The sequence below is a fragment of the Aphidius gifuensis genome, linkage group LG2, assembly GCF_014905175.1.
Source record: "Aphidius gifuensis isolate YNYX2018 linkage group LG2, ASM1490517v1, whole genome shotgun sequence".
Lineage (NCBI taxonomy): Eukaryota > Metazoa > Arthropoda > Insecta > Hymenoptera > Braconidae > Aphidius > Aphidius gifuensis.
The window spans coordinates 17583494-17605846 of record NC_057789.1 but is presented as its reverse complement, the minus strand read 5'-3'; the positions used below and the strand labels follow the sequence as shown (position 1 = coordinate 17605846).

At 28.9% G+C, this 22353-nt stretch overlaps 2 protein-coding genes and 1 non-coding gene across 4 annotated transcripts; 1 reads left to right on the top strand and 2 right to left on the bottom strand.

Moving 5' to 3' along the window:
* Positions 1–1103: 1103 nt before the first annotated feature.
* On the bottom strand, positions 1104–1175 carry Trnas-gga. The gene has a single exon. It is a non-coding gene; the product is annotated as a tRNA-Ser (tRNA).
* Positions 1176–12000: 10825 nt separating this feature from the next.
* LOC122849243 lies at positions 12001–12806 on the top strand. 2 transcript variants are annotated; one of them, XM_044147922.1, is made up of 3 exons: positions 12001–12376; positions 12486–12569; positions 12646–12806. In XM_044147922.1, the coding sequence occupies exons 1-3, from the start codon at positions 12334–12336 to the stop codon at positions 12804–12806; spliced, it is 288 nt and encodes a 95-aa protein (XP_044003857.1). In that variant the 5' UTR covers positions 12001–12333. The 2 variants fall into 2 exon arrangements, with proteins under 2 accessions (XP_044003857.1, XP_044003856.1); XM_044147921.1 differs by lacking the exon at positions 12001–12376 and having other exon boundaries at positions 12388–12569.
* LOC122849224 (splicing factor U2AF 50 kDa subunit) lies at positions 12571–22132 on the bottom strand. The gene is made up of 8 exons (XM_044147895.1): positions 21829–22132; positions 21338–21579; positions 20892–21152; positions 20608–20758; positions 20470–20525; positions 17921–18202; positions 13675–13839; positions 12571–13613 (listed from the first exon to the last, which is right to left on the bottom strand). The coding sequence occupies exons 1-8, from the start codon at positions 21848–21850 to the stop codon at positions 13482–13484; spliced, it is 1311 nt and encodes a 436-aa protein (XP_044003830.1). The 5' UTR covers positions 21851–22132; the 3' UTR covers positions 12571–13481.
* Between the last annotated feature and the right edge of the window lie 221 nt (positions 22133–22353).

Sequence of the window (22353 nt, the reverse complement as noted above, 5' to 3'; positions counted from 1 at the left end):
TGGTACAAAATTTTCCGCAAAATTGATTAAAAAAAATAAAAAACAAGACTTTACGTTTCTGGGTGCAACAGTAATTCCAGGAGAAATAGAGATCTGAGTTTCTATGCATTTTCGAGGTTAGACAAACAACAACCTGTCAAAGTAAAATCACATTTTGATAATATATCAAGTGGCAAACACATGATACTCATCACTTGAATCAATTTTTCCACCAATACTCGTAATATGTTCCGCATATATAATACGATTTTCTTCAAGGGAATTTCGTGAGGAATTCGTTTTTCGTGCCCATGAAAGTATATACTCAATAGTTAATAACATTTTTTTAATAAACAATAAAATTCAATGTTAATGGGATATACTCGGGTGTGTGTATTTAGTTTCTTTTTTTGCCAACTGCTTACAGCGATTGGCCACGCCCACAGTGCGTTTCCCAATAAGAATTTCTAAAGGTGTGTTCGTTCACTTTTCACACCGAGCGTATGCACGGAGCGTATGCAAGGAAGCGCTAGCGTTTTGCAGTCATTTGAAGAAACCTAGTAACTAAAATTTACTATTTATTTATTGCTATTCGTTTTTTCCAGTTCTCTCGCTCTCTTTCATTATTATTAATTGGTAATTTGTTCTTGCGTCTGAGAAAAAATTATTAAATTAACAAAATAAACACAATGACTGAAAATAACGAATGTTTTAGTAAATTTTAGTTACTAAAAATTCTTCAAATGACCGCAAAACGCTAGCGCTTCCTTGCATACGCTCCGTGCATACGCTCGGTGTGAATAGTGAACGAACACACCTTAAGTCACAAAAATAAATAGTAAGAAGGAGTGCATTCCAGTGTTGGGTAAATGGTCGATTTTTTGGTTTAATACTTTCATCCTGGTATGAAAGTATTAAACCGGTATAATACCGGTATGAAAGTATGAAACTCAGGAACGCTCCCTATGGCATCAAAATTGTCTACCATACCAGCATATACAACAATTTTTTATATATAAACAATTGTTTATATATAATTTAAATAAATAAAAAGCTATAGGAAAAATGGTAGCTAAGGAAAGGATGAATTGAAAAAAACCAGAAACTTAGAAAAAATAACGAAGTCCCCCCGCCGGGAATCGAACCCGGGTCTTTTGCTTTCCGGGCAAACGCCTTGACCACTAGACCACAGGGCTTCTTAGTTTTTCTAAGTTTCATCATGTCAACTCCGACGTCCTTCTATGCGTCAATTCATTTTTTTGACATGTTGCCACATGTTAATTTTTACAGAATTCATTTAGCCAAAGAAATTAGCATGCAGGCAACATCCTTTTCTTAGGTAATATTTTTCCCATAGCTTTTCATTCATTTAAATAAACAAAAAGCTATAGGAAAAATGGTAGCTAAGGAAAGGAAGTTGTTTACATGTTAATTTATAGAAAATTAGTTTTGCCAATGAAATTAACATGTAGGCAACTTCCTTTCCTTAACTAATATTTTTCCCATAGCTTTTTATTTATTTGAATTAATAAAAAGCTATAGGAAAAATGGTAGCTAAGGAAAGGAAGTTGTTTACCTTTTTATTTATAGAAAATTAATTTTGCCAATGAAATTAACATGGAGGCAACTTCCTTTCCTTAGCTAATATTTTTCCCATAGCTATTTATTAATTTGAATAAATTAATTTTTCCTATGGTTTTTTATTTATTTAAATTAATAAAAAGCCAAAGGAAAAATATTAGCTAAGGAAAGGATGTTGCCTGCATGTTTATTTCTTTGGCAAAATTAATTCCGTATAAATTAACATGTGACAACTTCTTTTCCTTAGCTACCATTTTTCCTATGACCATTTATTTATTTAAATAGATAAAAAACTATGGGAAAAATATTAGCTAAGGAAAGGATGTTGCCTACGTCTTAATTTCTTTGGCTATATAAATATTTTATGAATTAACATGTAAACAACATTCTTTTCATAGACATTTTTCCAATAGGTTTTTACAAAAATAAATAAATAAAAAACTATGGAAAAAATAACTAAGGAGAGAATGTTGCCACATGATGATTTATAAAGAATTAATTGAGCCAAAGAAATTAACAGGTAGGCCACATCCTTTCCTTAGACATTTGTCAATAGCTTTTATTATATTCAATAAATTTATTACTACTGACAAATGTCTGAGAAAAGGATGAAGATTATTACTATTATGTTATAATTAAAGGAATGGTATTTTTAAATTCAAATTATGAGGAATTAAAAATGGTGTGTGACGTGATATATGAAAATTCCTACAGATGGCGTTACTAACGCGGTATGAAAGTATGGAACCTCCGCGGTATAATACCGGTATTATACCGTGGTTTACGACCGGTATGATACCGCGGTATTATACCAACCCAACACTGGTGCATTCCTTCAATAAAAAATTTTTTTTCGTTTTGCAATTTCGCCCTGTAATACGGACTAAAAACTAGAAACAGAAACAACGACAAAAGTGATATATTTCTCTATGCAATATTTCAGGCTTTACAGTTTACGATAATGTGTGGTACGAGCTATGTGACAATAACAAACAATCACAACAAGTCAATTTTCTATTTATTTCAGTTTGATATAAACATTGAACAGTTATCCATCGAATAATTGGAAGCCAAAAAAAATAACGTCATGTGCCAGTACTGCCACTACAAGAAACAGCTTTTTCCTATAAAATTTTGGCCGGTATTACAGGGCAAAATTGCAAAACGAAAAAAAATTTTCTATTAAAGGAATGCACCCAAGCATTTAAAAAATAAAATATTATGTCTAAAAATTTCTAAATTATATTCTTATAATTTAAGACACATTAAAATTTTTTTAAATAATTTTTTTATTGAAAAAACTCAATTCCGTTTATGTATTAAAAGTGAGGTTAGCTGTCAGAATCATCTGTACACGTAGGGTTACCATATCTCGAAAAAGCCAAATCAGGACATTTTCCTCCCACTCCAAAATTTTACCCCCTCCACCTATAAATTTATGTTTTAAGTAGATAATTATAACAATTCATTTATTTTGATTATATGTTATTTATTCATTTGTTTTCTTTTAATTATTCAATAATTATTCATCAAAATTACACAAACGATAGAAAAATTTTTTACAGTAGTTAATTTCTTTGTCTAAATTAATTCATCAAAAATTAATTGGTAAGCGAAATCCTTTCGTTAGGCTTTTTTGTTATAGCTTTTAAGTTGTTAAATTAATAGATATTTAAACAAACTGAAAGCTATGAGAAAAATGGCTAAGGAAGGAAGTTGCTTACCAATTAATTTTTGAAGAATTAATTGGCTAAAAATAATTAGCGAGCTACATCCTTTTCTTAGCAACTTGACAATATATCTTTTTATTTATTCAAACAAATTGAAAGCTATAGGAAAAATGGCTAAGAAATAGATGTTGCTTACCAATTAATTGTCAATAGCCTTTTATCTATTTAAACAACCCTGGTGGAAAAAATCTCTCCGGATTTCGACGTAATTGAGACTTCCAGAGATATTTACAGAGTAATCTCCAGACTATTTTCATAATATCTCCGGACTTTCCCGGAATTTTCGCCTTAAAAATACCAACAAAGAAAAATGGAGAAATCAATAAAAGAACTAGAAATAAGAGTTTACATACGAAATATAAAACTGAATTTTCTTCCAAGAAAATCCGGAGAAAATCCGAATAAATTCCGATTAATATCTCCGGTAGTCTCAATTGTGAATTGCGTAGAAAATTCGGAGAAATCCGGAAAAAATCCGGATAAATTATTTCTACCAGGGAAATTGAAAGCTATAGAAAAAATGCTTACCAATTAATTTTTGAAGAATCAATTTAGCTAAAAAAATTAACTGGCAAGCCACATCCTTTCTTTAGCCATTTGTTAATAGCTTTTTATTTATCTAAACAAATTATAAGCTGTAGGAAAAATGGCTAAGGGAAGGATGTGGGTTACTTATTCATTTTTAAAAAATTAATTTAGCTAAAGACATTAAGTGGCAAGCCACAAAATTTACAAAAATAAAAGAAGGGTTGCCTACGCTATAGAAATTTTGCATCGGGCCCTCTATACTCGATAGGACGAGGTACATATTCTGCACGCCATTTTAATTTCAATAATTAGAGGTATTCAAGAGTCTATCATAGTTAGCGTAAATGATAAATTCTATACTATATTTATTAAAAAAAAAAAATTTATAAAAAAAAAAATTTTTAAAATTGTGAACAAGTCTCAAAAATCAGGACATTTGACAAATCAGGACCGTATCAGGAGAAGCCAATCAAAATCAGGACATGTCCTGCTAAATCAGGACGCATGGTAACCCTATGTACACGACTGTGAGATTTTACAATTCTCACACAATTCCGACACACGACTGTGAAAATTGTAAATCCGATACAATTCTGACACAAATCCGACAGACGTACGACAGTATATTTTTTATATTTTGTATTTAATATAAAAAAAAGCATTTTATTAATAAAAATTTTTGTTCAATATTAAAGTTATAATATTTTAATAATTATAGGCATATTAGATTTTTTTTTTTTTGAATAAATTTCAACAAAAAAAATAATTGGAAACATATGGGAAACCAAATACATGGTTTCATTGCAAGTTACATTTGAGTTACAAAAATACCAAATACATGGGAAACTGATTAAATGTATTAGTTTTGAAAAAAAAGTATTTATAAAAAAACCGTTCCTAACCTCATAAAAAAACCAAAAAATGACAATTTTCTAATAAAATAATTTTAGAAAAATCTAATATGCCTATAATTATTAAAATATTATAACTTTAATATTGAACAAAAATTTTTATTAATAAAATGCTTTTTTTTATATTAAATACAAAATAAAAATATACTGTCGTACGTCTGTCGGATTTGTGTCGGAATTGTATCGGATTTACAATTTTCACAGTCGTGTGTCGGAATTGTGTGAGAATTGTAAAATCTCACAGTCGTGTACAGATGATTCTGACAGCTAACCTAACTTTTAATACATAAGCAGAATTGAGTTTTTTCAATAAAAAAATTATTCAAAAAAAATTCTAATGTGTCTTAAATTATAAGAATATTATTTAGAAATTTTTAGACATAATATTCCATTTTTTAAATGCTTCTTACTATTTATTTTTGTGACTTAGAAATTCTTATAGTCGTGTGTCGGTTTTGTGTCCTTTTTGTATGAGATCAGTGCACAAACCGACCATCGGCATTTTCGCTAGGGAATGGATCATCCTGAATTTGAAGTTTAGAAACATTTTAATGTTGTCACAAATCCTGTATGCAAATACAAGACAGGAAGTTGTAAATATTGTGGAAAAAAATATGTTTCAAATGCTGGTAGAATGATGAAGCATCTTGCTCAAGAATGAATTTACCACTTGTTGAACCTGCTCGACCAACAAAATCATCAGTAGGAAAAAAACCATTAGCAACAAACAATGATTCGAGTTTTGAAGAATTTGTTGGAGAAATATCAGATGATGATGATGATAAAATATCTGACTGGGAAGATGAAGGTTGGGACGATTGTCCTCTTTATGATGATAAAAGTGAAAATGAAATTTAATTGTGGACCAAAAAGTTAATTAGTTTATTAAAGTGAAGAGCTTAAATTATCATTTTTGTACTTAAAAAAGGGTTACAAGTATTAACTTTTAAAGTTCAAAGTACACCGAAAATTAATCATATAAAATTTAAAAACATATCTAGATTTTTAGTTGAGTTTGTCCTTTTTTTTTTTTCTTTCTTTTTTCATGGGAAATTTCTTTTTTTTATTGTTGTTCGTTTTTCATTTCTATTTTTTTCCTTTTATTTTTTTTTTTTTTAAGGACAAATTGCTAGTGCAAAATAATGACAAACTAATGGCAAAATAAAAATAAAAAGCTTTATTAGTTTTTAACAAGTTCATGGTATAAAAAAATATAAAAACCGTTAAAATATGGTATATTTTAAAATTTATATTATTCTACTTGTTACAATATTATTGTATAATATTGAAAATATTATTAGTCTCAATTTTTCTTCCATTCATTGTTACCAATAAATATAATATATGGAATCTACAGGTCTTGTTAATATAATAACTCCCAAACATTAATATTTTCATATTTATTTTCAATATATGTATCATTAAAGTTTTTTTTGTCAACTCGAATTTCATATGGGTTACTCAAATATTATATTTATTTTGTTTATAACAATTTATTTACTTATATTAATTTGTTGTTTTTATTATTAATAATTGATTATATTAAACATTGAAAAAAGTCTGTGATTTTAGACCTATCGTAAAGCTTTAAATGTTGCGCATGCGCGTCGATGCCCCGCCCCGTTGGGTTTTAAACCAGTTATCAACCGTTAATAACAGTTATGAACCGTCAAAAAAAATAAATAACCGGCTAATTAACAGCTCTACCTTTGGCACCACTCTGCTTATACCCACTCTACATAACAACATTTTCGAACGCCTTCATCGGCCGCAAATTGTAAATATTAAAGTTGCCCTCAGAATTGGAGTGCTGGAGCTTCAACTAGGAGATACCGTGTTCAAGTCGTGGTGATGTCAAGTATTGATAGTGTAATATTTTCCGACAAATAAATCATTAATTATATAAATAAAAACATTAAATTGTTTAAACAATGAAAAAGTATTTTTTTTTATTAAATTAATGAATTTAAGGTATATGTTTCTATATATTATAATATATAGTTATATATGATTATATATTAGCCTGTCAAGCTAATTTCAACATCTCATCATATATATATATTACAAATAAAACATTCTTATATATGATTATATATAATTTCATATAACTATATATAGTTACATATAAACTTTTTTCATCGGGTACTCATTTGTAATTTTACTATTACTATAGTATTAATTGTAACTTATAAATAACAATATATTATTATCATTTTCAGCAGATGAATTATTTTCAAAAATCATGAGGGATCAGAAGTAAGTGAACATATGCGAAATGAATATAATAATAATTGTCTCAACAGTTTTAAAATTGAAAAGATCATAATTCAGCTATACATTATGCTTATATAAAATACGGGTGTTAAATGTACGGGTTTTATTAAAAAACGGGCGATAAATGTACGCGTTTTGAAAAATGGGTAATGTCTTCGTTGCTGATTTAAGAGAATCCGTATTTTATTATTTAATATGAAATTTCCTCTCATTGTTCTCCTTGTTCGAGATGAAAATCGTCAAGCTGGAATTGGTTCTGCAATTGTACTGCAGTTTAAAAAATCTCATAGAAACCACGAAAAAGCGTCAAATACACATCAAATGCTCATAGAATAATAATAATATCTATGAGCATTTGATGTGTATTTGACCCTTTTTTGCGGTTTCTATGAGATTTTTTTAACTGGGTAAGGCATAAATATTAGTTCGGTGATAAGGCTGAAATTCAATTCTAATTGGCAATAGTATTCAACTTTATTGACCAAGATGCTAAAAATATACAATAATATATTATTATGATGATGTACGAATTTGTAATAATATATTATACAATAATTAATAATTAAAAGCAACAGTTAATATGTATACACTGTAAAAAAATTCCATATTTGATAACAAAACTTCTTGAAAATAGAATTTTCGTTCTAGGAAATTTTTAGTTTTTAAAGAAGAAAAAAAGCTCTTGTTATGAATAGAAAACTTCTTGTTAAAAGACAAAAAAATTCTTGAAACATGACAGATTTAGATTTGAAATGAACCTAAAGTAGATTTGAAAAAAGAAAAATTATTCTTGTAATGATAATAAAACTTCTTGAAATAAATGCTAAAAAAGTCTTGAATTGAGACGCATACTTCTTAAAAAAAATCTTGTTGTTCTCACTTTATAAACAACAGTTCTAAATTTTAGAACAAGGCTTCTTGGAAATAATCTAAAATGGCCTTGAATTTAGACGCATACTTCTTGAAAAAAAATGTTTTTGTTCTCATTTCAAGAACAACAGTTCTAAATTTTAAAACAAGGCTTCTTGGAAATAATCAAGTTGTGTCTTGAATTGAGAACAAAAAGATTTCTATCAAGTCAAAATTAGATTTAATTCAAGGAGTAAATTACTACTGATTTAAATAAAAAAAAAAAATTATTTATTTAACATTACTTTTGTCAATTACCAGAATTACAGTTCAACTTTACATTGTGAACCATATTTTTTTTTCCTAAACTAATTACCTATGAGGGGAAACGAACCCTTGACTGACGCAAACCACGATATCTTAAACCTAACGACTTTCCCACCGAGCCACAAGCGCATGTACATGACGGGACGAAAATTTCTGCTCTCATAAAGGATAACATTTAAGAAGAAAGATTACGGCATATTCAAATTAAAGTTAATTTTGTTAACAAGTCAAAAGGAAAATGTTTTGTTCTTATTTTATTTTACATATATCGTAAAACAACTTGTCAGACATAATAAATTATTCTTTTTCGATGTTTGTAATACTTTAATACTTGGGGGCTGTTTGCGTTGGGGGCTGTTTTAATGATATTGAAAAATTGGTTTTTCTTTAGTTATACATCTAATTTGTTGTAAATTTTATGAGCTATTCAATGGTGTAATAATTATAATTTTAAAAAAATTATTACTCATAAATAATAGACAAAAACGACCGGGCGAAATTTTTCACCGAGCGCTTGGGACGGTTTTCGTCTATTATCTATGAGTAATAATTTTTTTAAAATTATAATTTTTATACCATTGGAAAGCTGATAAAATTTACAACAAATGAGATGTATAAATAAAGAAAAACCAATTTTTTTTCTAGAAGTTATTGAGCGAGTCGCTAGATTTTTTACCGAGAAATAGTTTTCAAATTAAACCGCGGGGGCGTTGGGGGCTGTTTTAATGAATTTAAAAAATTGGTTTTTCTTTAGTTATACATGTAATTTGTTGTAAATTTTATGAGCTATTCAATGGTGTAATAATTATAATTTTAAAAAAATTATTACTCATAGATAATAGACGAAAACCATCCCAAGCACTCGGTGAAAAATTTCGCCTGGTCGTTTTTGTCCATTATTTATGAGTAATAATTTTTTTAAAATTATAATTATTACACCATTGAATAGCTTATAAAATTTACAACAAATTAGATGTATAAATAAATAAAAACCAATTTTTTAAATTTATTTATTTAGCCACCAACGCCGAGAATATATACTGGGCACATGCTGTTCGCTCCTGCTACGCCTATGGGCAAAAAAGTCGCTACCTCGAGGTCGCTAGCTTCAGGGCACTTAATTTAAGGCCATTTTGGATTATTTCCAAGAAGCCTTGTTCTAAAATTTAGAACTGTTGTTCATGAAGTGAGAACAAAAAGATTTTTTTTAAGAAGTATGCGTCTCAATTCAAGACTTTTTTAGCATTTATTTCAAGAAGTTTTATTATCATTACAAGAATAATTTTTCTTTTTTTAAATCTACTTTAGGTTCATTTCAAATCTAAATCTGTCATGTTTCAAGAATTTTTTTGTCTTTTGACAAGAAGTTTTCTATTCATAACAAGAACTTTTTTTCTTTTTTCAAATCTAAAAATTTCCTACAACAAAAGTTCTATCTGGTAGAACTTTTTTTTTTTCAGTTTATCTATTACAAAGCATAGTTTATCAACAATAATCGAAATGCGACAACATTAGTTTATAATGTTCATTTATGGACGATATGCATAAGTCATTTATTCAAATATTAGAATAAATATAACAAAGAATTAATTTTTCAAACTCTAAACAACACGATTACTATTTCCAAATGAGTATCATTGAATAGCACCGTCAGCACCAATAATACAATTTGAAACAAAAAAAGCTTGACTGTGATTTGACTTTTTTTTAAAAAAAAACGAACAATAAAATGTCAAGGATGATTGACATTTAAGTGAAAAATAAAAAAATGTCACTCATTAAGAATTAATATTAATGAAATTGATATAAAACATTTGCACTAAATATCTGAATTTTCCCCTAGTGAAAATGATTTCTTCGATATTCTCCGATTTTTCTTCGATTTTCTCCCCATATTGTTGAATAAAAATTTCGAAGAAAAATCAGAATAAAACAAAAAATCATATTTTCCGATTATCTCCGACTTGTTCCGATTTTTTCCTGATTTTCGTCCGCGTTTTCTCCGATTCTTTCCGAATTACTCCGATTTTTGAAAATCGGAGAAAAATCGAAGAAAATCGGAGAAATCATGTTCACCAGGGTCATCATATTTCTTTTTGTCCATTTATGTTTATTAATGGCTTTTATATATATAAAATTATAAATAAAAAAGGCCATTGATATTTAATTATTATATGTATATATAAAGGAATATACTAAAAAACGTAACTGTTCCCATACATATAACATCAACATTCAAGTTAAATAAACACGACCGCGTAAGCGAGCGCATAGTCTTGTCAATAATAATAAGAGATAAAAACGATTATTTGAGATAGTAAAGTCCTATTTCAAAGTTTACTCCAAGTACATGAATTTTTTCTTTTTAAACAGTTTTTTGTTTAAATACCATATTTTTATCTACGCCATATGGATATGTCAAACTTTGATAATTGATGTCTTTCAAAAATGCACGGGAACCTATGTTGAAAGTAACATCAGGAGATGCATTCATTTAGATATAGAAAAAATATTTTTGGTCAAAGTTAGCTCATTCCCCGCCATCGGACCACCTTAAACATTTTCGACTTGTTTGTCAGCAATTAGTGATTATATTGATTTTAGAAATTTTGTACCATTTTTTGTATTGAATTATATTACATTTTATATTGATAAAAAATTAAATGATATAATAAAATGACGATATTTTAGATCACTTAAAATAAACATAGAAAAAATATACACATAGAATGAATCAAGAATAATAATGATTTCATAATTTCTTTTTTAATCGCTCATATCGGATTAATTATAGAAAAAAAAACAAACTGAATCTTACCAAGCTTTTTCAAATCAGGACCTTTTATCCAAAAAGGATATTGTCAGGACAACCGTTCCCAAATCAGAACATGTCCTGATAGAATTTTGCGTATGGTAACCCTAAGTAGAGTCCAAGTTTTATCTTGGCAGGGGGTCTGAGACGGAAAAAAAAGTATATTTGTTAAGGTTGAATGTAAGTCCCAACGTCGAATAACTTTTGTGTGCCAAAGGGGCTCGCCCCAGCTCATGCTTTTTTAAAATAAATTGGTGCCCGCTATGCCTAAAATCTGTGTCCGTTACTATCACATCTGTAGTAGTATGAGTGTACCCGGCCTACACGAACACACACAACTACGACTGCAGCAGTAAAGTGAAGTAAATTTCGGAGTTAATTAATCGTTTGCGATTGAATATCTTCTAAAAAACACGGTCGAAATTGATGATTTTTTTTTTTTAATTTTCGTAATTAAAAAAACTACAAATCTAAATCAAATTTAGTAATTTCGAATAGAGGGGTTTTTAGATACAGATCAAAACGTGGGTTTTTCCGTTTACGGCCGTCTTAAATCGGTCAAGTTTATTTCACGGTCGAAAAATTTGAAAAAAATTCTATAAAATAGAGAAATGTTCTAGCTAGCGATTAAAAAAAAATAGCAAAATCGAGTAGAGGGAATTCGTATTTACATTCAACCTTAACAATTTAAACACAACTTTTTTCTACGTCTCGAGATTTTCAGTGCCCTGTCAGCCGGTTAACAACTATAATTTTTTGAACCGCAAAGACGAAATAATTTTTGTTTAATTAATTTTCTTAATTTATAAAGAAGTATATATATTTATTGTAAATTTCCGAAGTTTGAATTAGAAATTTGAGAGATACAATTATTGTATGTTAAAGATGTCAACTTTGACATTAACTATCTTGATTTTAACGAAAAGAAAAATTATAATATCAATATGCCAAATAGATAATTATTTCATTCAGAAATTAAAAAATCAACTGGTAAAATTAAATTACGGGAAAATTTACTTAAAAACAACCTCAAATTAATATTATTCAAAATAACTTCGAAAAACATGAAAAAAAAACTTTTTTCTATAATTATAATAAGCGAATTCATTTTTGGCTTGTTCCACTTCAATCATGACTACGTGGAGTTGAATACACTATCTCAGTTCAGAAAAGATAAGTAATCTACTTGCTATCTAAGTAACAGCTTATCATTATCTGTGATTCACACCATCATCCAAGCAGTTCTATTTTGACGCACAATCATAAACGACTGTTCAATTTTGGTGAGGTCTTGTAAGTCTCTTTATCCATTATTTTTCTTGTATCAAAAAAAAAAAAAAAAATGCGAACAAAAAGTGTCATCTACTATCTAGCCATTGGAATCTGTAAGTACAATTATTTACAAGCAAAAATTTATTTATTCGAAAAGAATTAAAAAACCGATGCAATCATCAACCGAAAAATTGATTAAGCTAAATAAAAAATGGTTTCCAGTACTGATGGGAATTTTCGTAGGCGAAGTTGACGCAAGACGTAAAATCCTGCGAGGAAGAAAAACAATAACACGTCAATATTACCGTAAGGATCATCAATTAATTTTATTAATTTAAAATAAAAAAATTTTTTTTCCAATAAATCAATAATTATATTTTAGGAGGGCTTGGAATTCCTGCCTGGGCAATTATTCTAATAAGTGGTATGGGAATGCTGGCAATTGGTGTTGGATTTTATGTGGCCTTGAAAAAGTTTATTGTTGATGGTCCTCGAGAATCCGAAAAAAGTGCCTATCATCCAGCAATGCAGAACGATGTCTAAGCTATGTTACGTGTGTTGTCATTTTCTTCATCTATATACATATTTGTATATAAATGTATTTGAAAATATATTCGAAATAAAATATCACAATTCAGTGAATTAAAATATTATCGATACTATTCCATCAAAAGTAGTATGGTATAATGAAATAATTTAAGTATTATTATTATCATTATAAAAGAAAAATATATGTCTTAAAAATTTTTGTCTAAAACAATTGATTGTGAAAAATAATCGTTTTTTGTTTTCAATTTTTCATGCTATTGCATTCCCGATCACAGAAAATAACACATTATATTATTAATTCATCCAAAACTATTAAATTCATTTAGCCATAACGACAAGTTCGCATTAACGTTTCTTTTTTTCATTTTTTATTTTACGCTCGAACTAATCAAAAATTGGAACAAAAATAATATGAACGAATATGAATTATAAATGAATAAAAGATACGAATATAACAAACATGTCAACATTGTTTATCTGTGACTATTTCGAAAGACTAAAATTAAATTGTATACCAGAAGTATTAGTAACCCACATACATTATACAATCCAAATAATTGGCTCTTTATTCTTAAACTCAGCTCTTTTCGCTTTTTTGTGAACGTTTTATGTCGTTTGCTTTTTTGTTTAAATTTTTACGGTTATTGATTTTGAGTATCAATAATCAGTTTAAAATTCACGTCGATGGTATTTGTCAGGATCAAAGTACGATGTTACAACAACACGATTGTTGAATTTACGACCGGTTAATGATTGTTGTGCTTTTTGACAGTCAATAACACTGTTGAATTCAATGAACACCTGAAAATCAATTTAAAATAAGTATTTTAAACAAATAAATATTAAGAGAACATTTTTTCACCTTTCCACATCCTGGAACATCTACACCTTCAATGGGTCTCGGTATTTCAACAGATCTAACAACGCCATGTTTATTACATTCTTCCTTAATATCCTCAAGAATATCTTCATACTCTTCTTCCTCCATCAACTCCTCAGGTGTAACCATATTCAACAAACAAAGTACCTTTGAAAAAAAAAAAACAAAAAAATAAATCTCTAACATAATCAATTAATAAATGGAGTTTTTTTAAATAATTAATATCATAACATAGATACAGGCATTTATACACACAGTCATACATAGTCTTATAGATTTTATATAACTCCTCGGCCGTGGTCAGATTCGAACCAAAGATGTTTCGGCGAGAAATTATTGCGATACCCACTACGGCCATTTATGCGCTAGAATCTCTGGTAATCCCCCCTGCATTATTCGAACATTTATAAGATTTTTTACTTAGCCTTAATAATAGCCAAACAATCAATATCTACCTTATTTTACCAGCCAAATTTTTTACTTAGCTACATCTAAGGCTAAACTGAGTTCCTTTTCTTAATTTTTTTTCTGAGTCCCTATTTCCAAACATATACCATTTTACATAGAAAGTTTCTATTTTCAAACTCGGCAAAACTAGACAAAAATCGGACAAGAATACGGATAAGATAAAATGGCATAATCCGAGAGGTGGTCACGTTCCTTCACCATGGGAAATACGGCACTGAATTCCGATATTCCCCGGACGACTTTTGTGCGGCTCCGTGAAGTTGGCGCACAACTTCAACGTAGAAACTTCATATAGGGCTTAAAAGAAAGCTCTTAATTTGTAGTATTTTGTAGTAATAAAATTAGAATTTGTAGTTCAAAAATAAAGGGTTAAAAAAAGGGTTAAAAAGGGTTTTTATTATCAATATAATATTATTCTATAATGTCAGTTAGGTGCAGGAAGGCTTCTAGAAAATTGTAGTCAATAAATTGGAATTTGTAGTTCAATAGTTTTCCCGGAAAATTAATTTGTTTATTAAGGTATTTATAAACAAGTTTATTTTTCTTGAAAACTATGAGACTACAAATTCTAATTTTTTTACTACAAATTGCAGTAAGTCTTTCTGCATTAAAAAAATATTACAATTTTTATTTTGGACATAAAACAAAAAAGTTATGCAATTTTTTATTATTATATTAAATTTTAAATGTTGATTAACTTTTTGAATTATTGTTCAAAATCAAAATAAAAATGTCTATTCAATGCAAAAAGACCTGCTGCAATTTGTAGTGAGAAAATTATAATTTGTAGTTGAACCTATCTTTCGGAAAAAATTTTCCCCGGAAGATAGGTTTTTTATTTTATTTTTTTTTGACTCCAAAATGTTTAAATAAATATAACTATTTTTATTATCAATATAATATTATTCTATAATGTCAGTTAGGTGCAGGAAGGCTTCTAGAAAATTGTAGTCAATAAATTGGAATTTGTAGTTCAATAGTTTTCCTGGAAAATTAATTTGTTTATTAAGGTATTTATAAACAAGTTTATTTTTCTTGAAAACTATGAGACTACAAATTTTAATTTTTTCACTACAAATTGCAGCAGGTCTCCTTGCATTAAATAGACATTTTTATTTTGATTATGATTAATAAATAAAAAAGTTAATTAACATTTAAAATTTGATATATTAATAAACAAATGTATAACTTTTTTGTTTATTGTCCAAAATGAAAATTGTAATATTTTTTTAATGCAGAAAGACTTACTGCAATTTGTAGTGAAAAAATTATAATTTGTAGTTTGATAATTTTCACGCTAATTTTCTATTAATAAACTCGTTTTATAAATACCCTAATAAATAAATTATTTTTTCGGGAAAACTATTGAACTACAAATTCTAATTTTTTCACTACAAATTACTACAAATTCTGACAAAGATTTTCGACCTATATACAACGTCCTTAGTCGATTTTTTGAAGAAAATTGCTTTTAACCCTTTTTTTAACCCTTTATTTTTGAACTACAAATTCTAATTTTATTACTACAAAATACTACAAATTCAGACCTTTCTTTTGAGCCCTATATGAAGTTTCTACGATGAAGTTGCGCGCCAACTTCACGGAGCCCTTTTGTGCTTAAGGTTGATTCTGGAAATCTGAATTCGCAACAGATTTTTTTTTTTTTATCTTATGTTTAAATGAAATAATTATCTACATTGTCAATTTTTTTCAATTTTTTTTTTGTATGGTTTTTTTGAGATATTTACTGTCAAAGTTGACAACTTTAACACGCAAGCTATAGGGCGGTACCTCATATTTTTATTAATAACTTTTTTAAAACGCAACAGAAAACGTTGAATTTCTATCAGTTTGTAGTGCTAGAAAAGACAAAGTTTTTAATATAAATTTTTATTTTTTCGTCTGTTGCGTTTAAAAAATAAATAACTTCAAAATTTAAAAATTTCGCGAGAAGCGCAGCACACAGACATGAACGCAAGCACGGGCTACACTGTAAAAAAATAAAGTGAAAAGCGCCTGCGCCCCGTATACAAGGGGACGTTCCAAAAAGCATTCGGAAACCCGGAAGTTCAAGATTGTGATCATAGAAAATTTTTGATACTTTGTTGTGGTAGACATGATTGTTTGTTCATGTATTTTTATAGGCACAAATCAATAAATTATTATTGTTTAATTATTAATAATAATTATAAAAATACTTTTCACAACCGTATTAAGTAACAAAAGCAAATGGCATATGCAATATGGCTGTTTTTGTTATTTACAATATCTACAGTAACCTCTAGTTACTTTTAAGTTTATTTTATCACTATATTTTTTCATCTACTGCGCCGGTCCGGGTTTCCGAGTGATTTTTGGAACGTCCCCCAATATATGGGATTGCGGGTATGTGTGTGTGTTTGAACATGCCATACGTTGCCAGATCTAATTTTTGTAAAGTTTATAATTAATTTCTCATTAATTGACCGATCAACATATGAAAATTTTTCGCGCAATTAATAGAACTCGGTTTCTAGTATATGTGTGATTTTTTTCAAGACTTTTTCATCATTTTTTCTATCCGAAAAAAATGGTTGAAATCTCCATAAGAGCCAATGTTAAATACTATTTTCAATAATTAATTACAAAAAATTCAACCGATCAACATAAGAAAATAATTATACCGTTGTATTCAGAATGAAAAGATTCACTTGTGTACAAAATTTCAGAACATTCTCATTATATTTAAAAAAAAAGAGTGATAGCTGCATAACCTCCTTAAAGGGGCACGCTCCGACCCATACTTTTATAAAATAAATAAGTGAAATAAGTGCCCTCTATGCCCAAAATCTGTGCCCGTTACTATCGCATGCATCGCATGTGTGTACACGGCCTAACCCACACACACAAATACTACTTCAGCAGTAAAAACTCAGATCGTAAAGCAAATTTTGGAGTTAATTAATCATTCGTGATTGAATATCTTTCGAAAATAACTATCAAAATTGATAATTTTTTTTTTCAAAAAAAAGTATTATAACATAAAAACTGAATTGACAAAAAGATGCATTATTATTTCATTTATCTAAATTATTAATTTCATGAGCCTCAGACTATTTTTCATTTTGGCCGGTTGTACCTTAAATTTTGTTTTTGAAGAATTTTTTTTTTTTTTTTTTTTAAACTATTGACGATAGACAAAAAAAACCTGCAATGCGGGCGATAGAGTTTTTTGAGAGTCATTGTATGAGTTTAAGACGAAGTCTCTATTTCAATTCTACGTTTAGTTATTCATTGGGCCGTTTTTTAGTACTTTCAAAATTCCGCATAAAAACGTATGTCATATTTTCAGTTAACTACAGAGTAATTTAAAAACTTCATAATTTCATGGAACATAGTTCCACGAATAAAAAACCTCTAGTACTTTGCGATGGATAGTTTGGACGCACTTTTTTCTAAAGAGAGAAAAAAAAAAATTTTCAAATTTTTTATTTTCTGTTTTCTTGAAAACTTCTACAGGTAAGAAAAGAACCTATCATGCGAGCATTAGAGTTTTTGAAGACGCATCATTTAAGCCTAATACGATGCATCTATGTCAATTAGTTCGTAAGTTATGAATGTTTTTTTTTTTTGTTCGCAAATACAATACTACGGCTGAGCCTATGGCTCCTCGCCTCCGTAATGGTAAATTTTGAACTCAACAGTTATTACGTAGCTATTATTTTTGGATTTTTTTTTTTTTTGCGTCAATTAAAATAAATGTTAGTTTGAAAATAAATACCTCTGTTGGTGGTCCACTTGTTCCAACCATCGATAATCCTGGCACTTGAATTTGTACTGGTGCTTGAGTACCAATCATTGGATTTTTAGCACCAACACTTGCACGTTGTACAATCAATTTTTTATCACCAAGCTGCATACCGTTTAATCCAGCAATCGCTTGATCCGTCATTGATACATCAATGTACTCACAAAATGCATAACCCTTTGAAAGACCAGTTGCTGAATCCTTGACAAGATTGAATGCTCTTAGTTGACCAAAACTCATCAGCAACTCCTTTACCTGTTACATTAACACATTTTTAACTAAAAACTTAAAATTTTCCGGTTCTTTAGTTCATTCTTTTTTTTCCAATTTGCATCAAAATTGCAGTCAATAAAAACTTATAAAAAATAACTTGGAATTTTCATTTGCTTCTTTAAAATCTGTTGATTTTACTTCAATAATAGATAACTAAATAAATAAATCAACTGCTTGTTTTGATGCAAGTTGGATAAAATATGAATTTTTTTTTTAAAGCTATTCGTTAATTCTTTTTAAGTTCCAAAAAAACTGCTTTATGTGACGTGTATATATGTATTGTCATTTTTTTTTCTTTTTTACTATCGAATACTCACCAATTAACGCATTTATTAATATTTACCGTTATTTATCATTCATTTATGTAAATTATTGTCTGAACATCAAATTTGCCACGAACATAAATAAACATTTAAACGTGCTTTTGTTAACTTCGTTAAAATACCCTAAGTTGTTACAACGTCAATGGAAAATACAATACTCAATATTTTGTTTTAAACAATTCGTATAAAAAATGTCTAATAGCAAAATTGTGGTAATAAAAATAAAATAAATAAATGCATAAATGAATTAATAAATAAAATTCACAAGATGAACTGATGATGTTCAGGAATTCAAAAGCTTTTTTGATTTGATTTTTTTGTTTTATTAATTTTTATGTTATCTGACGTAAAATAAATGATTCGAAACATTAGATTTTAGACAAGTACTTGCCTCGAGAAGCCAAGCATAACCACTCTCTCCGGGCAGTGTGGTTTATTGTCATGTTCAGTAGTGGTAGCATATGCTTATGATCGGCGCGACTCTAAGCTAAGAAAAATGGGGAGAAAGGGCACAGGCAATGAATCCACATTTGCCTTTTTTAAGTTGAAATTTAACTTTTGCCAGTCACTTGTACAATAAGCCAGTTGATCAAAATTAATTAACCCAACCAATGTTATAAATATTTTAAATAACAATAAATAAAAACCATCTCTTGTTTTTTTTCTCAAATTTTAATACTGACTGAATTTAGCATTCTTATTTTTCAGAGTTGAATATAAATTATTATTATTATTATTATTGAAGCAAGTTGTTTCTGAAAAAGGAACCCTGAAATATATATGTATATATTTCGAATGAAGAATCACCGGTCATACCTGAAAAAATCCTGTAAAGAAAGTTGCTGCAAGAACAAAAAAAAAAAAATTTTTTTTTCTTCTTTCTGAACCAATTATATCTTTTCTTTAAATTTAAGTTTTCGTTAAAACCTGAAAAATGACAGGCGATGACCGGTGCGGACCCAAGGTCATCATCTCCTTAGGTCCCGAGAAATCCTAGAGAAAAAAAAATGTCCCTGAAATACCGAGGAAATGCTGAAAACAACTCAAAACCTATCCCTTGATTGGTTTATGATTTTTTTTCCATTTTCCTGTAAAAAAAAAGTTTTCCAAAACCCCGTATCCTTTTTCCCTAAAATGCATTTTTGTCGTATGCTGATTTTCCTTTCCTAATTGAATTGTCATTCTATATTTTCAATTGATCATTATTTCTTGGGGGATGATACATAGATGCATGGGAACTCCAACTCACGCTGCGCCTAAAAAGGCTGCAATTAAAAAATGAGAGAAAAAAAAAACGACGAAAAGACTCCACCGCTGCTACCTATAATCTGCAACGTTTCTAAACGATCGTTTTTTGTTTGTTCTTGTCGTAAAAACACCTAAGCTTTCGCGAAAATATCAAAACAAATTTTGTTGATGACAAAAGAAAAGAAAGATCATTATAAAAACAAAAAAGAAGTTACTAAGAATAGAAATAAAATATCAGTCAAACACGTAGTATAAATAATAATAGTTAAAAAAAAAGAATTCTTCTCCATGAAAAAAAATAAACAAAGCAATTATAAAAAAAATCCGTGTGCCCTATCTAACGCGTATACATACCTCCCTCCTCTTGGAGCTTCTTAGTTATTTTTTTTAAATATTGTTTTGTCTGTTGGAATTTAAGTCAACCCCCTTGGACCTCCGCTGAATCACTAGATCTTATTTATGAAACTAGTCTCATAGACACTGAATTTTGTCAATAAAAATAAATAGTTGAGATAATAATATAATACTAAAGGAAATAGAAAAAAACGAAAAAAAAAAAGAAAGCGAATAATAAAAATAAACAAAAAATTAAGACAGAAAAAATTCAGTGTCAAAAACATACAATGTGCGTTTTAAAAAATATTGAGAAAAAAATCTGTTGACCTGTGTCTTGCATACCTGTTCCTCGTTCAAGTAGTTAGGTAATCCACCGATGAAAATTTTGTGTGGTGAATCTAATATTAATTAAATAAACCAATAGATAGTTTAGTGGAATAAAATAAAAGTAGACAAAAAACAGAAAGTATCATTTCATACCAGGTACTGTTCCTGGAACATTCATGCTTGGATTATCAGTCATTCCAGGCATTGGTTGATAGTCATGTGGTCGTCGAATTTTTAGGCTCTGTCCCTTAAAGTTAATACCATCAAATGCCATTGCCTGGGTTGTTTCATCTATCGAACGAAACTGAAATTAATAAATATATTTTCATTTTTAATTGCCATGATAAACAATCGATATGTGAATATGTAAATAGATACATTTGTTTTTTTATTTTTTTCGAATGAATATATAGAAATGTATTGAAGTAAATAACTACCTCAAGAAATGCAAAATTTTTATCTAAATTAATCTGACAAGCAAGCACTGGATTACCAGCAGCTTGTGCTAAACCAGATAGATGCATTTGTTGATTGAAAAATTCCATCATTTCTTCTTCCGTAACACCAAACGGAATATTACCAACATAAAGACGTCTCGCTTGACGAGTTATTGTGCTTCCAACAACCGGAACTGCTGCTTGTGGAGTATCAGCAACAATTGTTGCTGGTATTTGACCAGCTGCCTGCATAGCTTTGTACTAATGAAAAAAAAATTATTCATTATTAGAACTGTTGAACGATGAGATGAGGACTTGAAAATATTAGTCTAATTATTTTTTTTAGAACCATTAAACAATCATAGGGTATTATACTCTATGATTCTCTATTCTATTATCATTATGAAAGTAAAGTTTGGTTTAGGTTTATTTAATTTGGTTTTTACTTGAAGTGGTGTAATATGTTCGAAACCAGGAGGCGGTACATCCCAGTACAATGAAGGTTTTCTTCTTCTCGATCCACGACTTTTTTTTGGTGATGAGCTACGCTTTCTGTCAGATTTCGTACGATCCTTGGATCGAGATCTTGTTCTCTTTCTGCGTTCACGACTTCTAGATTTGTGTCTTCTATCGCGATCTCTATCTCTTTCACGATCTCTATCACTATCACGGTCCTTTCTGTCTCTATCTGAATTGACAAAAAAAAAAAAATGATACGAAAATGAATGACTTACGTATTAACCCCAAAAATACATGCTTACATATAATATATATAAAAACAAAAAAGATGATACAATAGATAAAAACTGAAAATCTGCACAATAAAAATAATTTACTTGTTATAAATTATGTTACTAAATATAATGTAACTACATCGTGGCAGGCGTCAGGACGCCCCATAAATAAATATTTTGTTCACCATTTTTTGAAAACTTACCACCGTTAAAATCTTCGCCCATTATTTAACAATAATAATTTGTTTTTTTTTTTGATTAAACAAGAAATATTGTAATTTAAAATCTTTTCTTGAATATGAAATATAAAAATATAAATTTTAAGTTGTATTGGTCGAACTTTTTTTTATATAGAACCGACGGACAATCATTCCCTTTTTTTGCTGAACGTGAATGTATTCGAGCTTCAAAATGGCGCACATTTACCAGCAGCTAAACCAGGGTTATAGCACTGAAATATAATAAAACTGGAAGGTGAACTCCTATGCTTAGCCAATGCACGGAGTGTCGCTAGAGATAGCAATATATTGGATGGCTTTCCCTCTCACTCACGCATGCGCACATTAAAACTTGTACAGTCAACGTCAAAACAAACTAGTACTACACGATATAAAAGTTACATTATATTTCAGTACAGTCTCAACCAACTTTAGTTGACGTGACTGTACCGACAAGGACAAAAGACCATCCATTGAATCTCTCTCTCGGCGACGCTAAGTTCGGCTTCC